At 40.9% G+C, this 17614-nt stretch overlaps 1 protein-coding gene across 2 annotated transcripts in view; it reads left to right on the top strand.

The window, feature by feature from the left end:
• Nucleotides 1-17170, top strand: part of CPQ (carboxypeptidase Q) — a 248406-nt gene extending 231236 nt beyond the window's left edge. Inside the window, exons 8-10 of one of the 2 annotated variants that reach the window (XM_030553530.1) lie at nucleotides 4291-4447; nucleotides 15351-15505; nucleotides 16921-17170. In XM_030553530.1, coding sequence (XP_030409390.1) covers nucleotides 4291-4447; nucleotides 15351-15405 — 212 coding nt within the window. In that variant the 3' untranslated portion in view covers nucleotides 15406-15505; nucleotides 16921-17170. Of the gene's footprint in view, nucleotides 1-4290; nucleotides 4750-15350; nucleotides 15506-16920 lie in introns of those variants that run through there. The other variant, XM_030553529.1, reaches the window with a different exon arrangement.
• The last annotated feature ends 444 nt before the right edge of the window (nucleotides 17171-17614 follow it).

Raw genomic sequence — 17614 nt, forward strand, 5'->3', positions numbered from 1 at the left:
TTAACACAAAATGAAACTGGGGGTGGCTACCCATTTTTGACCTCAGATGCCTCGATTAATTTGTTAAAAAAAAATACAAAATGGTGACTCTTGCAATCATAATTCCAGCACTGGAGCAGGGAGGTTGGGTTTTCAGCCCTCGACCTTCAGGATGCTTATGCTCCTGTGACCACACAGCCTGCCCACAGATGTTTTATTCACTTTGTTCTGAGCTCACAACACTACCAGTACAGGGTCTTACCTTTCGGCCTCTTGACTGTGCTTCGTGTCTTTTCCAAACTCCTCGCAGTTGTAACAGCTTATCTCAGAAGGCAGGGAATCATAATTTTTACTTACCTTGACAATTGCCTTTTCAAAGCGAGGACCTTCCAAGAAGCCATTCAAGCCACACAACGGACAGTCCAATGTTTCCATGCTCTTGTCCTGCGAATAAACAAAGAATATCTTCACTCACTCCCACCCAACAACTGGAGTTCATAGGAGCACGTTTCAACTTGTGCAAAAGAATAGCATCTCTCCCACTCCACCTTTTTAACACCATCCACCTTTTCATTCTCAAGCTGTGCAACAGTCCACAAGTGGCTGCACAAGCTTGTCTACACTTTTGTAGTCAGGAATGCTCACCTCTTCATGAGGTGTTTCCAAAGTTGGATTCCACTGTCTGCAGACCAAATATCCATGGTCTGAACAAACTTTTATACATATCTCCTAGAGTTAAGGGGTCCCTCTACTGGTGGACATTGCCTCACAACCTTTCCTCCAGGGTCCCCTTTCTACAGGACAGCCCGTCGGTTGTGATAACTACAGACCCATCCCTTATGGAATAGGGAGTACACATGCCCCAATACTCTACCCAGGGGCTTTTGTCTCCTGCCGAGACATCCCTTCACATCAACGTCTAGAACTCTGAGCAATATGCAATGCCTATCTCCAGTTTCTCCTCTTCATATAAAACCAACATGTCAGGATAATGACGGACAACATTGCTTGCATGTTCTATGTAAACAGGCAAGGGGGGGTGATCCCACTCTCTTTTTACAGAGGCAATGAAATGATGGAACTGGTGTCTCAGACACATCTGAATATCAGCTGCATACTTACCTGGCTCTTTCAATACCACCGCAACGACTTCAGCAGAAGATTTCCCATAGACCACGAATGGGAACTAAACGAGGATATAGCACTAGACATATTCCACACACAGAGATACACAACCTCAGACCTTTTCACAACTTCAGCAAACAAGAAATGCCCAGGATTTTGTTCCAGAGGGGACTAGGCAAACACTCCTCAGGGGATGCGTTCATGTTCTCATGGAATGCAGTAGATAGAACACCTCTGCTCACACGTATGCATTTCCCCGATACCACTCATACACAAATTATTGATAAAAATATGAACAGACCAAGCCAGGGTCATAATGATAGCCCCACATGGCCCAGACAGGCATGATACCCTTTCCGTACCAAGATGTCACTTTCACACCCATCCCATACCCTCAGCCTGAATCTCTTGTCCCAACAACATGGTCTACTACTCTACCCCAATTTAACCATGTTACACCTCAAGGTTTGACTCCTTCATGGTTCTCTCATGCCAAGCTACCTTGCTTGAAGCAGATTCGAAATGTACTCCTTCATAGCACAACAAATTCTACATGCACCACCTGCCTTCATAACTGGAGAAGATTTACACACTGGTGGGCTGTCACAAAAAACGCTTCTTTTTTCCACGCCTCTCCTGCTAATCTTTGACTATCTGTTAGTGATTAAACTCTCTGGACTCTCCCTGAGTCCCATCAGAGTCCACTTGGTCACAATTACAATGTTCCATGATGCCATTGACGATAGGACTATCTTTGCTCACCCCATTAGTAAGTGATTCCTTAAGGGACCTCAAACCCTATACCCAGACATCAAACCACCTAATCCATTTTGGGACCTTCCCTTAGACTTAACATGCCTAGCCCAAAAACCATTTGAACCATTAGCTACATGTTCCCTCCTACATCTCTCTATAAAAACTGCATTTCTGGTAGCAATTGCCTCTGCGAGATGCACAGGAGAAATTGCAGCATTCATGGCAGATCCACCATACACCATTTTTTTTTAAGCACAAAGTCACCCTACACTTACTCCCCGAAATTCTACTGAAGGTACACTCATCTTTCCAGGTCAATGAGCCTATCCATCTCTCTATCTTTTCCAAAACCACATGCGAATTCCTTTGAATCTAGGATGCACATTTTGGATGTGCACAGAGCTTTGTCCTTCTACTTCAACAGGACTAAAACCTATGGGCGTTCCGACAAGCTATTCGTCTCCATTGCAGAATGCTCTAAGGGCTCATTTATCTCTAACCACAGACTTTCCAACTAGATCTCGAGTTGCATTTGTCTCTGTTATCAACTACAGAACATGACTCCTCCTACTTTTATCAGGTCCATGGCGGCCTCAGTGGCCTTTCTACATAACGTCCCCCTTAAGGACATCTGCAGAGTTGCCATTTGGGCTTTTGAAAATATGTTTGCAAAACATTATGCTCTTACACAGGGACCCATCACCAATACACATGTGGGCAGAGCTGTTCTATCTACTACATTCCTTCCAGATCTGAAGTACCTACCTCCTTGAGAGATATTGTGTTTCAGTCACCTACAATGGAGCACCCACAGGGACACCTCTCGAAGAAGAAGAGGAGGTTACTTACCACTGCAGTAACTGAAGTTCTTTGAGATGAGTGTCCCTGTGGGTGCTTCACTGCCCGCCCTCCTCTCCTCTACTTCAGAGCTGGGGCAGCTTCCATTGTAGAGAAGGAATGGAGGAGCTCGGTCGCACATGAGCACTATTAAGACAAGACTGGTATGTGAGGCAGGCTCTGTGCATGTGTGGCCAATACGGGTACTGCTGTAAAAATCTCCAAACAACAGCGCGGGGCACACTGACACCTACAGTGGAGCACCCACAGGGACACTCATCTCAAAGAATGTCATTTACCGCCCAGGTGAGTAACCTCCTCTTATACCATCAAATGGCCTTCTATCTGAAGTTTGTCTGTAGCACATCTCAGTGCAGCATCTAAGCCCACGTCCAGACTAACCTGTGGCATCGGCGGGTTAAAATCGATTGCTCGGGGATCGATATATCGCGTCTAGTCTGGACGCGATGTATCGATCCCCGAGCGCGCTTACATCGATTCCGGAACTCCATCAACCCGAACGGAGTTCCGGAATCGACACGGAGAGCCGCAGACATCGATGCCGCGCCGTCCAGATGGGTGAGTACCTCGATTTTAGAAATTCGACTTCAGCTACGTTATTCCCGTAGCTGAAGTTGCGTATCTAAAATCGATTTTAATACCTAGTCTGGACATGGCCTAAGCTCTGTCTCCATTTCTGATTAGGGCCTCTTCGACCTGTCACTATAGCATTATTATTACTAATGATGTTTATTACAGTAGTGCCTAAGGACCAATCAAGCTCAAGCCCCACTGTGATAGGTACTGTACAAACACAGAGTAGCAGATTGTTCGTGCCCTGAAAAGCTTCCAATCTAAATAAATAAGACAGACAAAAGGAAAAGGATGGAACATACAATCAGTGTGATGGTGGCAAATAGAATTTTAGAGACCTGTTTTGTTTTGTTTTTAAATTGTGTGAAGTTTCAATAGGAAGTGATTAGCTAAATGGAAAGACAAGACAAGGGAATGGAACAGGATCATTGAAGTGATGGGAGGCCAAGGGGAAAGAGCAGGGGAGAAGAAGGTTAGGTGGAGGGAATCTGAAGTGAAGCAGTTGGATGGATGATTTCCATCACCTCTGTGACAGACTCGCAGCCTTACTAATACATACATGATGATTAGCATCACAAGAAAAGAAGCAGTCTGTTTCAAATTCACCAACATTAAAAACAAAAAATTAAAAAACACCACACTTGGAATAATTATATGGATTTCCTTGCATTGGATTCCTGTGCTTCGTATGTAGAAATGCATTTACACTACTGCTGGTGCAACAAAGATATTGAGGGAAATACTGACTTTCTCTTCTATATTAATTTACATGTTTGCTGGCTCATGTACTCATAACAAGGCTGCTAACATTATGTAAAATTTGTTTATGCTAAAATGCTGAAAAATCCCATGTTCTATGGCTCAGTGAAATTATCATATGGGAACTTACTCTGTTGCATATGGATTTAATGAAGACCAGCACAGGAATAAATTAATGTTTATGTTCATCTTAAAATATATGTATTTACATAATAAGGAATTGCCCATTTTTCTCTGTAGGTGCCAGCTTGCGTGATGACATCAGTAAATACTTCTGGTTTCATCATAGTCAAGGGGACACAATGACAGTTCAGGATCCAAGCCAGATGAATCTCTGTGCTGCTGTTTGGACTGTCGTCTCCTATGTAATTGCTGACATGGAAGAGATGTTGCCAAGGTAATTAAAAAGCAAGAAAGAAGACTTATATTCTTCAGTACATTCATGCATGTGGTCCACAGCTGTGGGAAATTCCTTTTCCATCCTGGTTTTTGCTGATTTTTATTTTTGTTCTCTGATCTCAACGCACATTCCTTTTACATGGTCCTGTTTACTGATTTAATGCCTTCCATTTGTGATTTTTATTTCATGTTTCTTCTATTAAGTATTTTCATCCTCTAATCAATGTCTAATCTCTGTCTCCTAAAATTATTGCAGAATAGCCGTCTGTTAATAAGTAACCCTGTATAGCAGGAAAATACACTGAATAAATCTGTTGCATCACAATAGTAGTTTTGCTGTGTTTGCATGTAATGTGTGAAGGATTTTTTTAGTTTAGATATTAGTATGACACATTAGCACTAAAAGTGATCTCATGCTTCCATAGCTTTTTAAACTAATAAAGTGTTCACATTGTGTTGGGGTTATAGACAAGGCTAACCCTGGATGTTACAATTTGCTTAATGTCTTAAAGGTGCAATGGCTAAAATAGTATAGCTTTAAAATTTCCAAATCCATTCAAATCATGCTGGTCGCCCTTACTGAGACTTCAGACACAGTGCATAACGAAATCTTACACGTGGTGAGGGATAATGTTGTTCAATTCACACTTCATCCAGAAAAAACCAAGTCTTACATCCTGGAAGAGAAACAGAAGGAATAGTGGGAATTCTGTCAGTACCCCCGGCAGGAGGGAGCTTGCTGGCCATTTGGTATTAAGCTTCACAACCTACCTCTGAATGTCCAAGTAACAGCCTTTGCCATGAGCGCTTTCAGTCATTTTCTTTTGGAAAGAAGGCTGTATCCTGTTCTTTCTAATGCAGGTTTCACTATACGTATCTGCAGTGCATGTTTAAATGGCTACACTCTCCCACCACACACAGTGTTTCATGCAGAGGAGACAGTACAGCTGTGTTCTGTGATCTTCACTGCCTGCCAGCTGATACCTGGGTGAAATGTGAGGAGCTGGTTTTGACCTGCTCAGCTCTAAACATTTCTAGTCCTTGAGCTGCCTCTGTTCCCATGCAATATCATGGAGGCTGGATTCTAAACAGGAGAGGGCTGGTAGCTGGACATTAACAGCGAGAATGAGAAGTTAATCTGGGGATTGACTTCCCTCATCCATTATTGGTTTTCTCTTGCCCAGCCCGGGTGGCCTGCCAGACCCACTCTGCTGAGGTGTGGGGTTATTTTTTTAGAAAAGGAGACGATAGAATTGGGAGAGATTGTAGGGCATGTTTTCCCCTCATGTTCTTTTGGCAAGTATTAATTATTGTTAAACTTCTAAATTTTTCAGCATGCCTATGAGTTTATTGATAGACAGAACTGCGAAAATGGCTAAAAAAAAAAAGTCACATCAGGTATTAAACTTGCCGCTAATCACAGGACTGAAAGGGACCTCGGGAGGTCATCTAGTCCAGTCCATTGCACTCATGGCAGGACTAAGTATTATCTAGACCATCCCTGACAGGTGTTTGTCTAAACCGCTCTTAAAACTCTCCAATCATGGATATTCCACAACTTCCCTAGGCAATTTATTCCAGTGCTTAACTACCCTGCCGGAAAGTTTTTCCTAATGTCCAAGCTAAATCTCCCTTGCCGCAATTTAAGCCCATTGCTTCTTGTCCTATCCTCAGAGATTAAGAATTTTTTTTTCTCCCTCCTCCTTGTAACAACCTTTTATATACTTGAAAACTGTTATGTCCTCTCTCAGTCTTCTCTTCTCCAGACTAAACAAACCCAATTTTTTCAGTCCTCCCTCATAGGTCATGTTTTCTAGACCTTTAATCATTTTTGTCACTCTTTTCTGGATTCTCTCCAATTTGTCCACATCCTTCCTGAAATATGGTGCCCAGAATTGGACACAATACTCCAGTTGAGGCCTAATCAGCGTGGAGTAGAGCATAAGAATTACTTCTCATCTCTTGCTTACAACACTCCTGCTAATACAATAATCTACAATAACTTTCAGTTGCTATTGGCCTGTGATGGATTTGAACTGTTGAGCTATTGGGGAAGATTCTGGTGTCCAAATGATAATTATCTGAGACAGCCATTTCCTTCCAGCTATTGAGATTTACCGCAATAGAGCCCTGATAGTGTTCCTATATTGATTTTTAACTAATATACGCGTTTCACTAATCTTACACAGACACTGTATATAGATATTCTCTCTTCTTTTTTTAAAAGAAACGGTTGACATAAACTTACCACAAAATTTCTACAGTTTTCAAAAGCAATGTAGTGTAAAAGTAGCAGAAATGTTTCTTTGATGAGTGCATGGCTGGTGGTCCTCACTAATGGGAGATTTTTGCTGTTGTAAGTCTCTAAATTCAAATCTTTGTCCTGTTTTTGAGACCTTACATGAACTTTGGCACCACATCTTTGTCTATCAAAGTCTGTCAAAGTGATTTTGTTCCTCAAAGATCCATAGGTTTCCAACAGGAAGGGTAAACTTGGTGTTACAAGCCTTAACCTCTGCCCCATTTGAGCCATTGATAGAGGTATTCTTTTCAATTAAAGCATGTTCGTTAGCTGCCATTATGTCAACTGGCAGTTTCTGAGTTGGGAGCACTCCATAGAATGCCATATTGTATTAAGCCTCCAGACAAAGCTGTTCTGTACATAGCTCCAAGATACAAAGTGCAATTTCAAATTTTACATAGAGATTATTCTTCCCACCTTCTTCATTAGTCCATCCAAAAGAGAATCTGTAGTACAGCTTGGATGTTAAAAGGTCAGTCCAAATTTACCTGAACACAACTAGACCAATGAGAAAATTCACCATAGTCTTTGTGAAATGCCATCTGAGATGCAGAGAGAGCAAAACTTCTATATTTAAGATTACATGTTAGATCACAGCTTGCATGAAGAGCCTATAAAACTAAGGAAATTACTTCTTCTGAAGATAATATCGCTCTTTCCACCAGTCTCAAGGCCTGAGAGGAATGGATATTCTTCAGAAGAGATTTGCATGCCAGCTATTTTCACAAACTTCCATGTTTTTCAGTTGATACTATAGAACTGATAAACCTCTATTTCAAAGGTCCTACAGGCAGAGGTAAATAAATAATGAAATGATTTATATATAGATTTTTTTTTCCATTTCTATTGGGTCTTTGTAGCTCCTCTTCAATATTTTGCCTTTATTCCTGCTCAAAGCAGGAGTTATGTTCTTTAGTAGTGATGATGTTTTAGGTGTTAGCTATTCAATTTACACATAGGTTGTTCAGTTCTCTATTTGGAAGCATTTGCAATCACCTAGCCACCTTATTCAGAGATATCCATAACAGAACTGGGGGATCAGCCTTGATTTCAACTTGTACACTACCTTTGATCTCTGAGTGAGGACCACCTGTCATGCTTTCTTCAGAGACAAGAAATTAAGAGGTGATAAAAAAAAATTCTTTTCATATGCAGGCAACGCATAGGAAGTCAGGGCTTCTTGTAAATATTATAATGACATTATAAAATAAATGCACTAGACATAAATTTCCTTCACGTCAACAAGAATACCTCCAAAATTGCACTGGGATGCCCTTTCCTAATTTGAATCCAAGAAAGAGTGAAGGTATTTAAATGTGATAAAAATATGTGGAACAGTGTCAGAAAATGTAAATAAACATTTTACTTGAGATGTTACAAACCTCCTTCATCAGCTGAGAGGAGGGGACAAACACAGGCAGTCTTCCTTTCTGTTAGGAGTCAGAGCTTCCAGACATTTCTTTGGGGTGGACGGGGAGGTCAAATCAGATCCATCATTCATTTGACTGACTAGACTATCTGCAAATTGAGATGAATGCCTGATGCAAAGTGGGTAATTTTTCTGTTTATAAAAGGAGGGAGTTATAGGCTGAGAAATCAGGTTACTAATTTTGTCCTTTATATGATGGTGGTATTTGAAGTTTATCCTGTCTCTTTGAATGATTTAAGTGTATGATCTATTGGGTTTTTACCTCCCTTACAATAATTAAACAGAGATGAGGAGGACAGTAATTTCCTAGTACTAGAGGTAAAACTGTGATTCTTATGCATTTACACTACAGACATTTATGGCTGCATATGTATTTAGTATGCTTCCCTCATACTGATCTGAGACACTGACATTTACCATGAGTAAATATCAAACTGATCTCGATATCTTTATCTGTCTCATGAAATATACATCCCATCTAAATGTGCCCAAATGATTAATTTACTGCTATTTAATGATTAGCATAAAAATCTCATCACTGCGCAAGATAGAAATGTTGCTACTAATTGTTGGTTGAAGTGAACATTGTTTTCTGCATGGAAATTAATGGTGCGTACAACTCAACTCTCTTGACTGAATTGGGGAAATTCAAGACTTTCCTGAAGCAGAAGGCACTTGAATTTTTTTCACCTCTCCAGGCTAGAATTGGAAGCATTTCTATGAAAAATGAAGTGATGTCAGAGCTGATGGTAGAGCCAGAAAAAAAAGTTTTGTGCACAAAGCGAACCAGACAATTGTGTCTTCATGCCATTTTTGTGAAATGCTTTTTATCTTGGCTGGTTTAGCATCCCTTTACTGTAGATAAAAATAAAATACTTTCCACGTATACGTCCCAGTCTTCAACTCGCATTACTCTAGAAGTTCAGACAAATATCAGTTAAATAGTGTTTGGCCAATACTGGGTCTTAGATTTATAATTATAATTATTTAACATTTATCTTATGATAATGACTAAAGCACTTGATCAGGTTACAGAGCACTGCACAAACACGTAATAAATGTAAGCATGCCCACACTGACTAAAGTTGGGAGCACAAAATTAGAGGCTATTTTTGCCTGCTATGCTGTATTGCTGTGAGTTAGTTAGGTAGAGATAAGGCTGAGAATCAGGAGACTTGGTTTCAAATCCTGGTTCTTATCACTGATTCTATGTGATATTGGGCAAGTCACCTGATGTGATCCTTAGTTTCTTTGTGTAAAAAGGTGATAATTATACTTATCTAGCTCATAGGTGTGTTTTGAGGCTTAGCGAAACACGTTGTAAAGTGCAATATAAATTCATAATAGTGTTAAGTTCAACCAGTGGCACTAATGGAAACAGACATCAGGACTAGAGCTGTGTGAATAACTGACTTTTTGGTTGGCTGGCAATTCAGAAAGGGGAAAAAACCCATGCGGGGTAGACCCAAAAATTAATTTTTATGAAAATTTCAGAGTTGAAAAGTTTAAAAATGTCAGGTCAAACAACCCATTTTGCTGGACCCAAACTGAAACATTTTGTTTCAATTTAAAGTACTTGTTAACATATTTTTTTAATTGAAGGCAATTTTGAAACAGTCATTTCAAACCAAAAAATCCAAAAGTAATATTCTTCTTTGAGTGATAGTCCCTTTATGTATTCCAAATATGGGGTGTGTATGTGCATCAGGCGTTTTAGCAACAGTGCCAATTGATGCGCACATGCATCTTACCTTGCCTCATGCTGCATGCGAGGTTACAAGAGGCCATGTGGAATGGTGCCCCCTAAATTACATCTTATTGCACAGTCGTAGTCGGAATCTTCTCTTTGCATGCTCATAGTCTCTATGAGAATGATAGTCTGTGGTATATAGTTATTTCGTTCCGTTTCTTTCTTTCTTCATTCTGTAAATAGAGTAGTTAGTTTAGCTAGTCACCCCACACGGGACCTAGTTGGGTGTGTCACGTTCCAGGGTTTAAAAATTGTGTCTTGTGTCCTCGCTCGTTCTCTGTGAGCAACGAGCATGCTCATTGTCTCTACTGCCTGGAAGAGGTGCATCTCACCATCCACCACCTCCTACCCAGATCCAGTGGCACCACCGATAAGGCAAAGTAGAGCTGCAAGTACTCCAATTGACACTGCAGCAGCTTCCTGTTGCAGACTACTGTGATTCACGGCATTTCCTCGCTGAGCCATACCCGTTTGGGTAAGATGTCACGTGCAGACCCTACCACACCACTCCCTACAGCAGGGGGCAAGGCAAAGTGGAAAATATAGGTGCCGGCACTGACAGTCCCTGCGCCGATTGAGTGATGAGACAGCCCACTGGGATATACCCCTCTGCTCTGTGCATCCCCTCGGTTCAGTGGCCAGTGGGACGTGCCCTGGATGCTGGGACAGGTGGAACTGTTGGTCCTGGTGACACACTTCAACTTACTGTACCCACCCTCAACACTTCTCTCGGTTCCCTAGCCTCCTACCCCAGCAGATGCACCGATCTTCCTCAGCTGGGACCTACCTCTGCCGGTCGCAGGACTGCCTGCATCCACAAGTCCACCACTACTGGAGGTTTCTTTTGGACGCAGAGAGCTTCTCAGCAGAAGTGCCATCCTTCTCCCTAGTCTCCTGACATAGTTCAGACTCCCAAGCGCATCTGCCACACCAGACAGGATACACTCCAGTCCCACAGGGATGGTACACTCAGGGCCCAACCTCCTGGCAGCAAAGGCCTACATGAGACCCTTACCACCAGCTGTACCCACTGTTGATGGTCTTGCACCTTTCCACCTGGGTCTTTCTGCCAGAGCCAATCAGCTCAGACCTGGAAGAGGACCCAGAACACAACCTGGTACTGCCATTCCACTGGTCCTGGTGGTGGCTTCTTCCTCTCTAGACAAGGCCCAAATTCCCCCTACCCTCTCACCTCCTGATGGTCACCACCAATACCAAGAGTTGCTGCAGAACGTGGCCCTTGGCTTGTGCCTCCCCAGCGGAGGTTCAGGACCAACATCACCAGCTGCTGGACATCCTCCAGCCTTGGGGACAAATGCACATTGCTCTGCCCCTCAATGAGACCATCATGCAACCTGCACGGGTGGTGTGGCACATGCTGGCATCCTACACCCCAACATATATGAGAGTTGAATGTAGATAATTTGTGCCATCTAGTGGGAGTTACTTTCTTTTTTCCCAACCCACCTCAGCTTTGGTAGTGCTCATGGCCATGGACTGGGCATGTCAGCACTCCTCTGCCTTCACTTCTCCAGATAAGACGGTGAAGCACCTGGACTCATGGACCACAAACTGTAGTTCTCCGCGGCCCTGCAATTCTGTATATTGAACTACCACCTCTACCTCCTCCTCTGATGGCATTTTTTTCCAAATCTACAATTGGGTAATTTCATGCAAGAGTGGCATTTTGAGTTTGCATGTGCGAAATTTCTTTGGGTTGCAAAATCATGAGAAACAAATCAGAAAAGTCTCTTTCATAGATTTTAGGACTGGAAGGGACCTTGAGAGGTCATTGAGTCCAGTCCCCTGCCCTCATGGCAGGACCAAATACTCTCTAGAGCATCCCAGATAGACATTTATCTAACCTACTCTTAAATATCTCCAGGGATGGAGATTCCGCAACCTCCCCAGGCAATTTATTCCAGTGTTTAACCACCCTGACAGTTAGGAACTTTTTCCTAATGTCCAACCTAAATCTCCCTTGCTGCAGTTTAAGCCCATTGCTTCTTGTTATATCCTTAGAGGCTAAGGTGAACAAGTTTTCTCCCTTCTCCTGATGACACCCTTTTAAATACCTGAAAACTACTATCATGTCCCCTCTCAGTCTTCTCTTTTCCAAACTAAACAAATCCAGTTCTTTCAGCCTTCCTTCATAGGTCATGTTCTCATGTTCTGTCCTTGGTCTTCCTCTTGCTTCTAATATATTGATAAAAAGACTTCTTGTTTCTCTTTATTCCCATAGCTAGTTTGAGCTCATTTTGTGCCTTTGCCTTTCTAATCTTGCCCCTCATTCCTGTGTTGTTTGCCTATATTCATCCTCTGTAATCTGTCCTAGTTTCCATTTTTTATACGACTCCTTTTTATTTTTTAGCTCATGCAAGATCTCGTGGTTAAGCCAAGGTGGTCTTTTGCCACATTTTCTATCTTTCCTACCCAGCGGAATAGCTTGCTTTTGGGCCCTTAATAGTGTCCCTTTGAAAAAACTGCTAACTCTCCTCAGTTGTTTTTCCCCTCAGTTTTGATTCCCAGGACCTTACCTATCAGCTCTCTGAGCTTACCAAAATCCACCTTCCTGAAATCCATTGTCTCTATTTTCCTGTACTTCCTTGTACCCTTCCTTAGAATTGTGAACTCTATGATTTCATGATCACTTTCACCCAAGCTGCCTTCTACTTTCAAATTCTTGCACCACCACCCTGCATCTGACTTTCTGAATTAGTTACTTTTAGTGATGCCTTCATATAAGCTTTTTTTTTTTTTTAAACTATTTTCTCTGCTCCTTTGTAAAAATACAGAAAAGCCTTTGGGTCCCAAAGTTTACATCCTCATTTCTTACTTTGTATCAAAACTCATGTTTTAGAAGAAAAAATTTCAAAAGCAACTCTAGAGGTGTAAAGGGCAATGATGTTCTTCCCATTTTAGAAAGAACTGATATTACTGTTATTTTGCAAGAAGCTTCTGGATAATTTTGAGACTTGTATGTGCCTCTGATTCTTTTGAAATGCCTTTGAGTCTGGGATTTCACTGAGACTCTTTGTGGCTCTTTTTATATTCTCTGGAATATTTTGCATTGACCTTTTGAAAAATCAGTGTCTGATCTGCTACACACACAGGATCATCTGTAGCTCTGCCATTACCTAGATCTTCAGATCAGTGATTGGGCTGTAGAAAATTCCTATCTTATTGCCCATACTTAAAATCAACTTTCCTAGTGCTTTTAAGCTCTGACTCAATCATGTTCAATGTTGTTTTGAATTTCTGCCAGTCAGTCACATGGGTACGGTGATTTCTATATAGCAGAGAGAGAAAACTAATGATGGTTCAAAAGTGAGTAATGAAATGATTGCATTTTTGTATAAATCAGCCTTGCTATTTTTCCTGTGCATTTCCCAAAGTGTTAACTCACCAGAAAGGCTCAGTGTTAATACAAAGAATTGGTAAAGTGAGAGTCATGAGACTTTTCAATCATTAGATGTTTAACTGGCATGTACTGCTGCATAGGTTTTGAGTGAAAACTATTAATCGACTCCTTTACCCAGGGTCGGCTCCAGGAGCTTGGGGTGGCAGGGTGCTTGGGGCAGCCAGCAGAAAGAAGCTGCACATCTGGCACTTCAGCGGCGATTCGGCGGCAGTTCCCTCAGTACCTGCTGCCAAATTGCTACCGAAGAATAAAGCTGCTTCCCCCCCCCCCATGCTGGAGCTGGCCCTGGCAAAAGAGTATAAGTATATAAAAGAAAACACATGCCTCTTTTCAACAGTAATTCTTCACGCAGAATCCTTTATCTTAATCCATCCAAATATAGACTGAATCTATAGTCTATCAATTCATAAATACCAAGAAGCAACAGTACAATAGTATTGTAAATTCCTACATGCCTGGGAATTGAAACTACCTTTGCTGATCTGCCTTTCCCAAACTGGAGAGGTGTTTGTAAACATTATGAGTTTGTTGAAAATACAGAATATGGACAAAACGGGATTATCTAAATATGTCAGCTGTTTAGCTCTTCAGAAAAGCATGAAAGCACTTTACTTTGTGTTATATCTCTTTGAATTATGCCAGTTAACTTTTGTTCTTGGTGTTTGATATGTTAGTTTGGAACATTTACTTGTTCTGTTCAGTTTTAACTACAGCTTTCATAGGTACTACAAATATAAGACAGTAAATAAAAATCTAGTAAGTATAGTAATACACTAAACCATATACAAGGACTGTAAGCACAAGATGGAAAGCCAAAAGAATCTACTATCTTCAAAACCACAAGAAGCAAATTCAGTGCTATTTCTGCTATTATTTATCAAAAAAAGAACAACTTCTTAAAAATTCTGACTATAAAAACAATGTCAGCTAAATGGCTAAACATCTTGATTGAAAGAGAAATCTAGTCTTTCATTCTTTAAATTGAGTGACACCCTGCCTCACCTTTCTGGTACCATAACAGCAGGCCTAATGTTGCCCCTTGAAGTCGAAGTGCAAGGGAAAGAAATTTATGTACAAACTTTCAGTAGTGTTCAATTGATCCGGACTCTAACAATGGGGGTTTGTATTGTAATCAACGCCATGGCAGGAAGTCGCTGTGAGTGCTGTGGCATACCAGCGCTCTAGACGTCTACGGGACACTCAGCATGATACCACACCTGGAGGAACTAGAGGTGCTCCAAGCACTAAGGCCCTCCAGGCAGTAGCTCTCAGTGGGTTTCCATAAATGCTCAGTCTGATGGCTGCCAAAGGAAGCTTCACTAGGGCACCAGAAATACACTTTGCAATTACACTCCGCACTATTGCTTTCAGTTACAAACAAAAGATGAACTAGCACTTCCTAACTTGGTCTCTGAGGTCATCCAGTAGATCCCCAGCCAGAGTCCAGTCCTTTTATCCACCTCCAACTCCTCCTGTTGCAACCAATGTAGGATTTCCCTGGAGACTGTACTGAATTCCCCTTGCACTGCTGGGGGAAATTCCCCTGCACTGCTGTTCCCGCACACCACCAAAGGGCTTAAACAGCAGGAAGGGCCTTGCACAGGGCCACCACTCCAGGGTGAAGTTCACCCTCTGTTTGTAAATTTGTAGCACTGACTCTTCTTGTAGTTCAGGAAGAGCTCCCTGGTTTTTGGTTTTGGTTTGCTGATTTGTTTTTCTGATAGCCTGAATTATATTAAAAACTGTAGCACTTGTCTAACTTTTAAACTTGCAATCGTTTTGTAATTTATAGTATTGTCACCACACTGTGAAATCACTAAAGTCAAATAATTTTTATATTCTAGCTCTCTGCATTTCAGAGCTGCATCCAAACAAGCAGGAATGGTAATGGCTGTCAATAGAGCTCTTAACAATATCTTTAAAGTGAAAAAACTGAGTAAACATTTGCTGCATGTTCTCTGTTAGATGTCTATGAAAGTATTATCCATCTCTTCCACAGCTGCACAGTAATGGACAGAGCAGGCATTCATGATATATATGTCTACTGCCTTTAGTCTGGGAGATTCCACTATAATCCTTCTAAATCTGTTTGATGTGTAAGATTAAATAAGACAACAATGTTCAGCAAACTTTGCGGCCTTTGAAAATACGCAGGTACACCAGCATTGTTTATCATATACTGTACTCATTTTTATTGACACTGTGGGAGATGATCCTTTAAAATGGAGACTTACTGTTTTTGCATCAGCTGGAGTAATTTTTTAATGTTAAACTAAAACCTTTAAAAAGGTCTCTCTTAAATGTGCATTATGCAATCAAATTAAATGACAGATTTCCCTTCCCCCCCCCTACCCAAACTCAAACCCCTTTTTGTTTCCTCTCTGGAAAAAAATATTAGCACAGTTTAAAATAATTGTGAGATAAGATCTAAAATTGAAAATAGGTTTGGAATTCTTTTAAATGACGCTGCCCTAAAAGTCTGGGAAATACACAAATGAGATGTCAACTCCCGATAAGCATCAGCCAGATTTACAGAGATGATTTGCTTAAGAAACATTTACAAATGTGGAAAGACAGCATTTAATATTATATATACTGTGAGTAGAGCGATCACTTGATCTTAAATTTAAAAAAAAATAGCATACTCTCTCTTTTCATGGGCTCTGCAATAAGATGGATGCTGCCGTTAATTACCAGCATTCTTACCTACTTTAACTTGACTAAGGTGCTATAAAAGTTTGCTTTTTTGATAAATCTCTTTTTTACAAATAAATCTGGTCTAAAGTGGTTTGCGCATGGGACAATAAGCCAAGAACTCCTGAGTTCTAATGCTGGCTCTGTCACTGTCTTGCTGTGTGGTCTTGGCAATCCCTAAACCCATACCTGCTCTCCGGTTTTGATTCATCCAAAAGTGAAAGGAGTTTATTTTTTACATTTGGATGTGGCCAAAACCTTGGCAAATCATTGGTTCTCCCAAGATTTCTGCCACCTTTGGGCCTTGACCTGATGGTAACAGCTGATCTTCAGAGTGCAGCTTGTGAGTTCTCAGAATCATCTTAACCTCAGCCCTAGATCTGATTCACCGTTGACATTGAACTCTATCCCAAATGTGAATGAGAGCTGAATACCGACACCTCAGCCAACCTTTCCTATCCAGCCAGAGTTTGGGATGAAAACTGTGTACAGCTTGTTGGTTTGATACAGATTTAACAGCAAACCAAACAAAATGTAGGGACTGTGGAGAATTTCCTATTTGTTTAAAAATAGGCCTGCACTGAACCTCTGCAAACTGAAATTGTTGAATTTTCCAGTTCTTCCCTGCAACTCCTAGGGGAAAGCCACCCCCCCAAAAAAAAAGTTGAAATGTTTTACTTGCAAAAACCCCTATACAGTACACTATAAGTGAAGTGAGCTAGAACATCTCAGTGTTTAGAAAGAGGGGAAATATGTTCACTGTGAAGTTTTCCTCAGGTGAGAGTTAGTATAGTAAAAGTATGTGCAATAAGTTTAATAAAGTGTCAATTTTGACTTTATCCAAAGGTAATAATCATGTTTTCTCATTACTGCAGGAACTGAGCTCTGCCACAATGAACAGGGAGACAGTTATGCAAATAAAAATAGGTCGCACCCTTGTCCATCATGCAGTACAGCAATTGAAATCAAGGATATATCTTCTCTCTACTTCTGTTCTCTGTGGTTGCTGAACTTTTAGCACATATAAAGAAGACTCATCCCTCACAAAGCACTTAAGGGTTAGTCATGTATCACAGGATTTCCCCCTATATCCTATTTTTATTACAAATTCATCCTGCTTTTATTTCATTTTTTTTACTAGGCACAATTAATGACAACGAGAACTTGTCTGGATATAAAGTTAATGTTAAATTCTGAAGTAGTGCCGATGACTGAAGGAAGACTATTTCCTGCTAACTTACATTTAAAGCTACCAAATATATCAATTATGTGCCTTTTCACATGCCAATCCATGGCTCTTCACTTGATATATGATATTAATTGCATCTCTTTGCTGAAAGGGAATCGCATCAGAACTTGGCTACAGGAAACTAGTCTTTGCACTTTAAGGTGAAACTAAAACAGTATTTTTAAAACAAATCATCACCTTGAATTATGTTTGTCAAACATTTCCTTTTGGAGACTGCTTCAAACATTGTCATAATTAATGTAGCTATGTGCAAGTTAGCCAAACTTAAGTAGTAAGAGCCAATTTACTTATTCTTTGTACTGAAGCTTTTCTTTGTAATA

The sequence above is a fragment of the Gopherus evgoodei genome, chromosome 2 (assembly GCF_007399415.2).
Source record: "Gopherus evgoodei ecotype Sinaloan lineage chromosome 2, rGopEvg1_v1.p, whole genome shotgun sequence".
NCBI classification, from domain to species: Eukaryota; Metazoa; Chordata; order Testudines; family Testudinidae; genus Gopherus; species Gopherus evgoodei.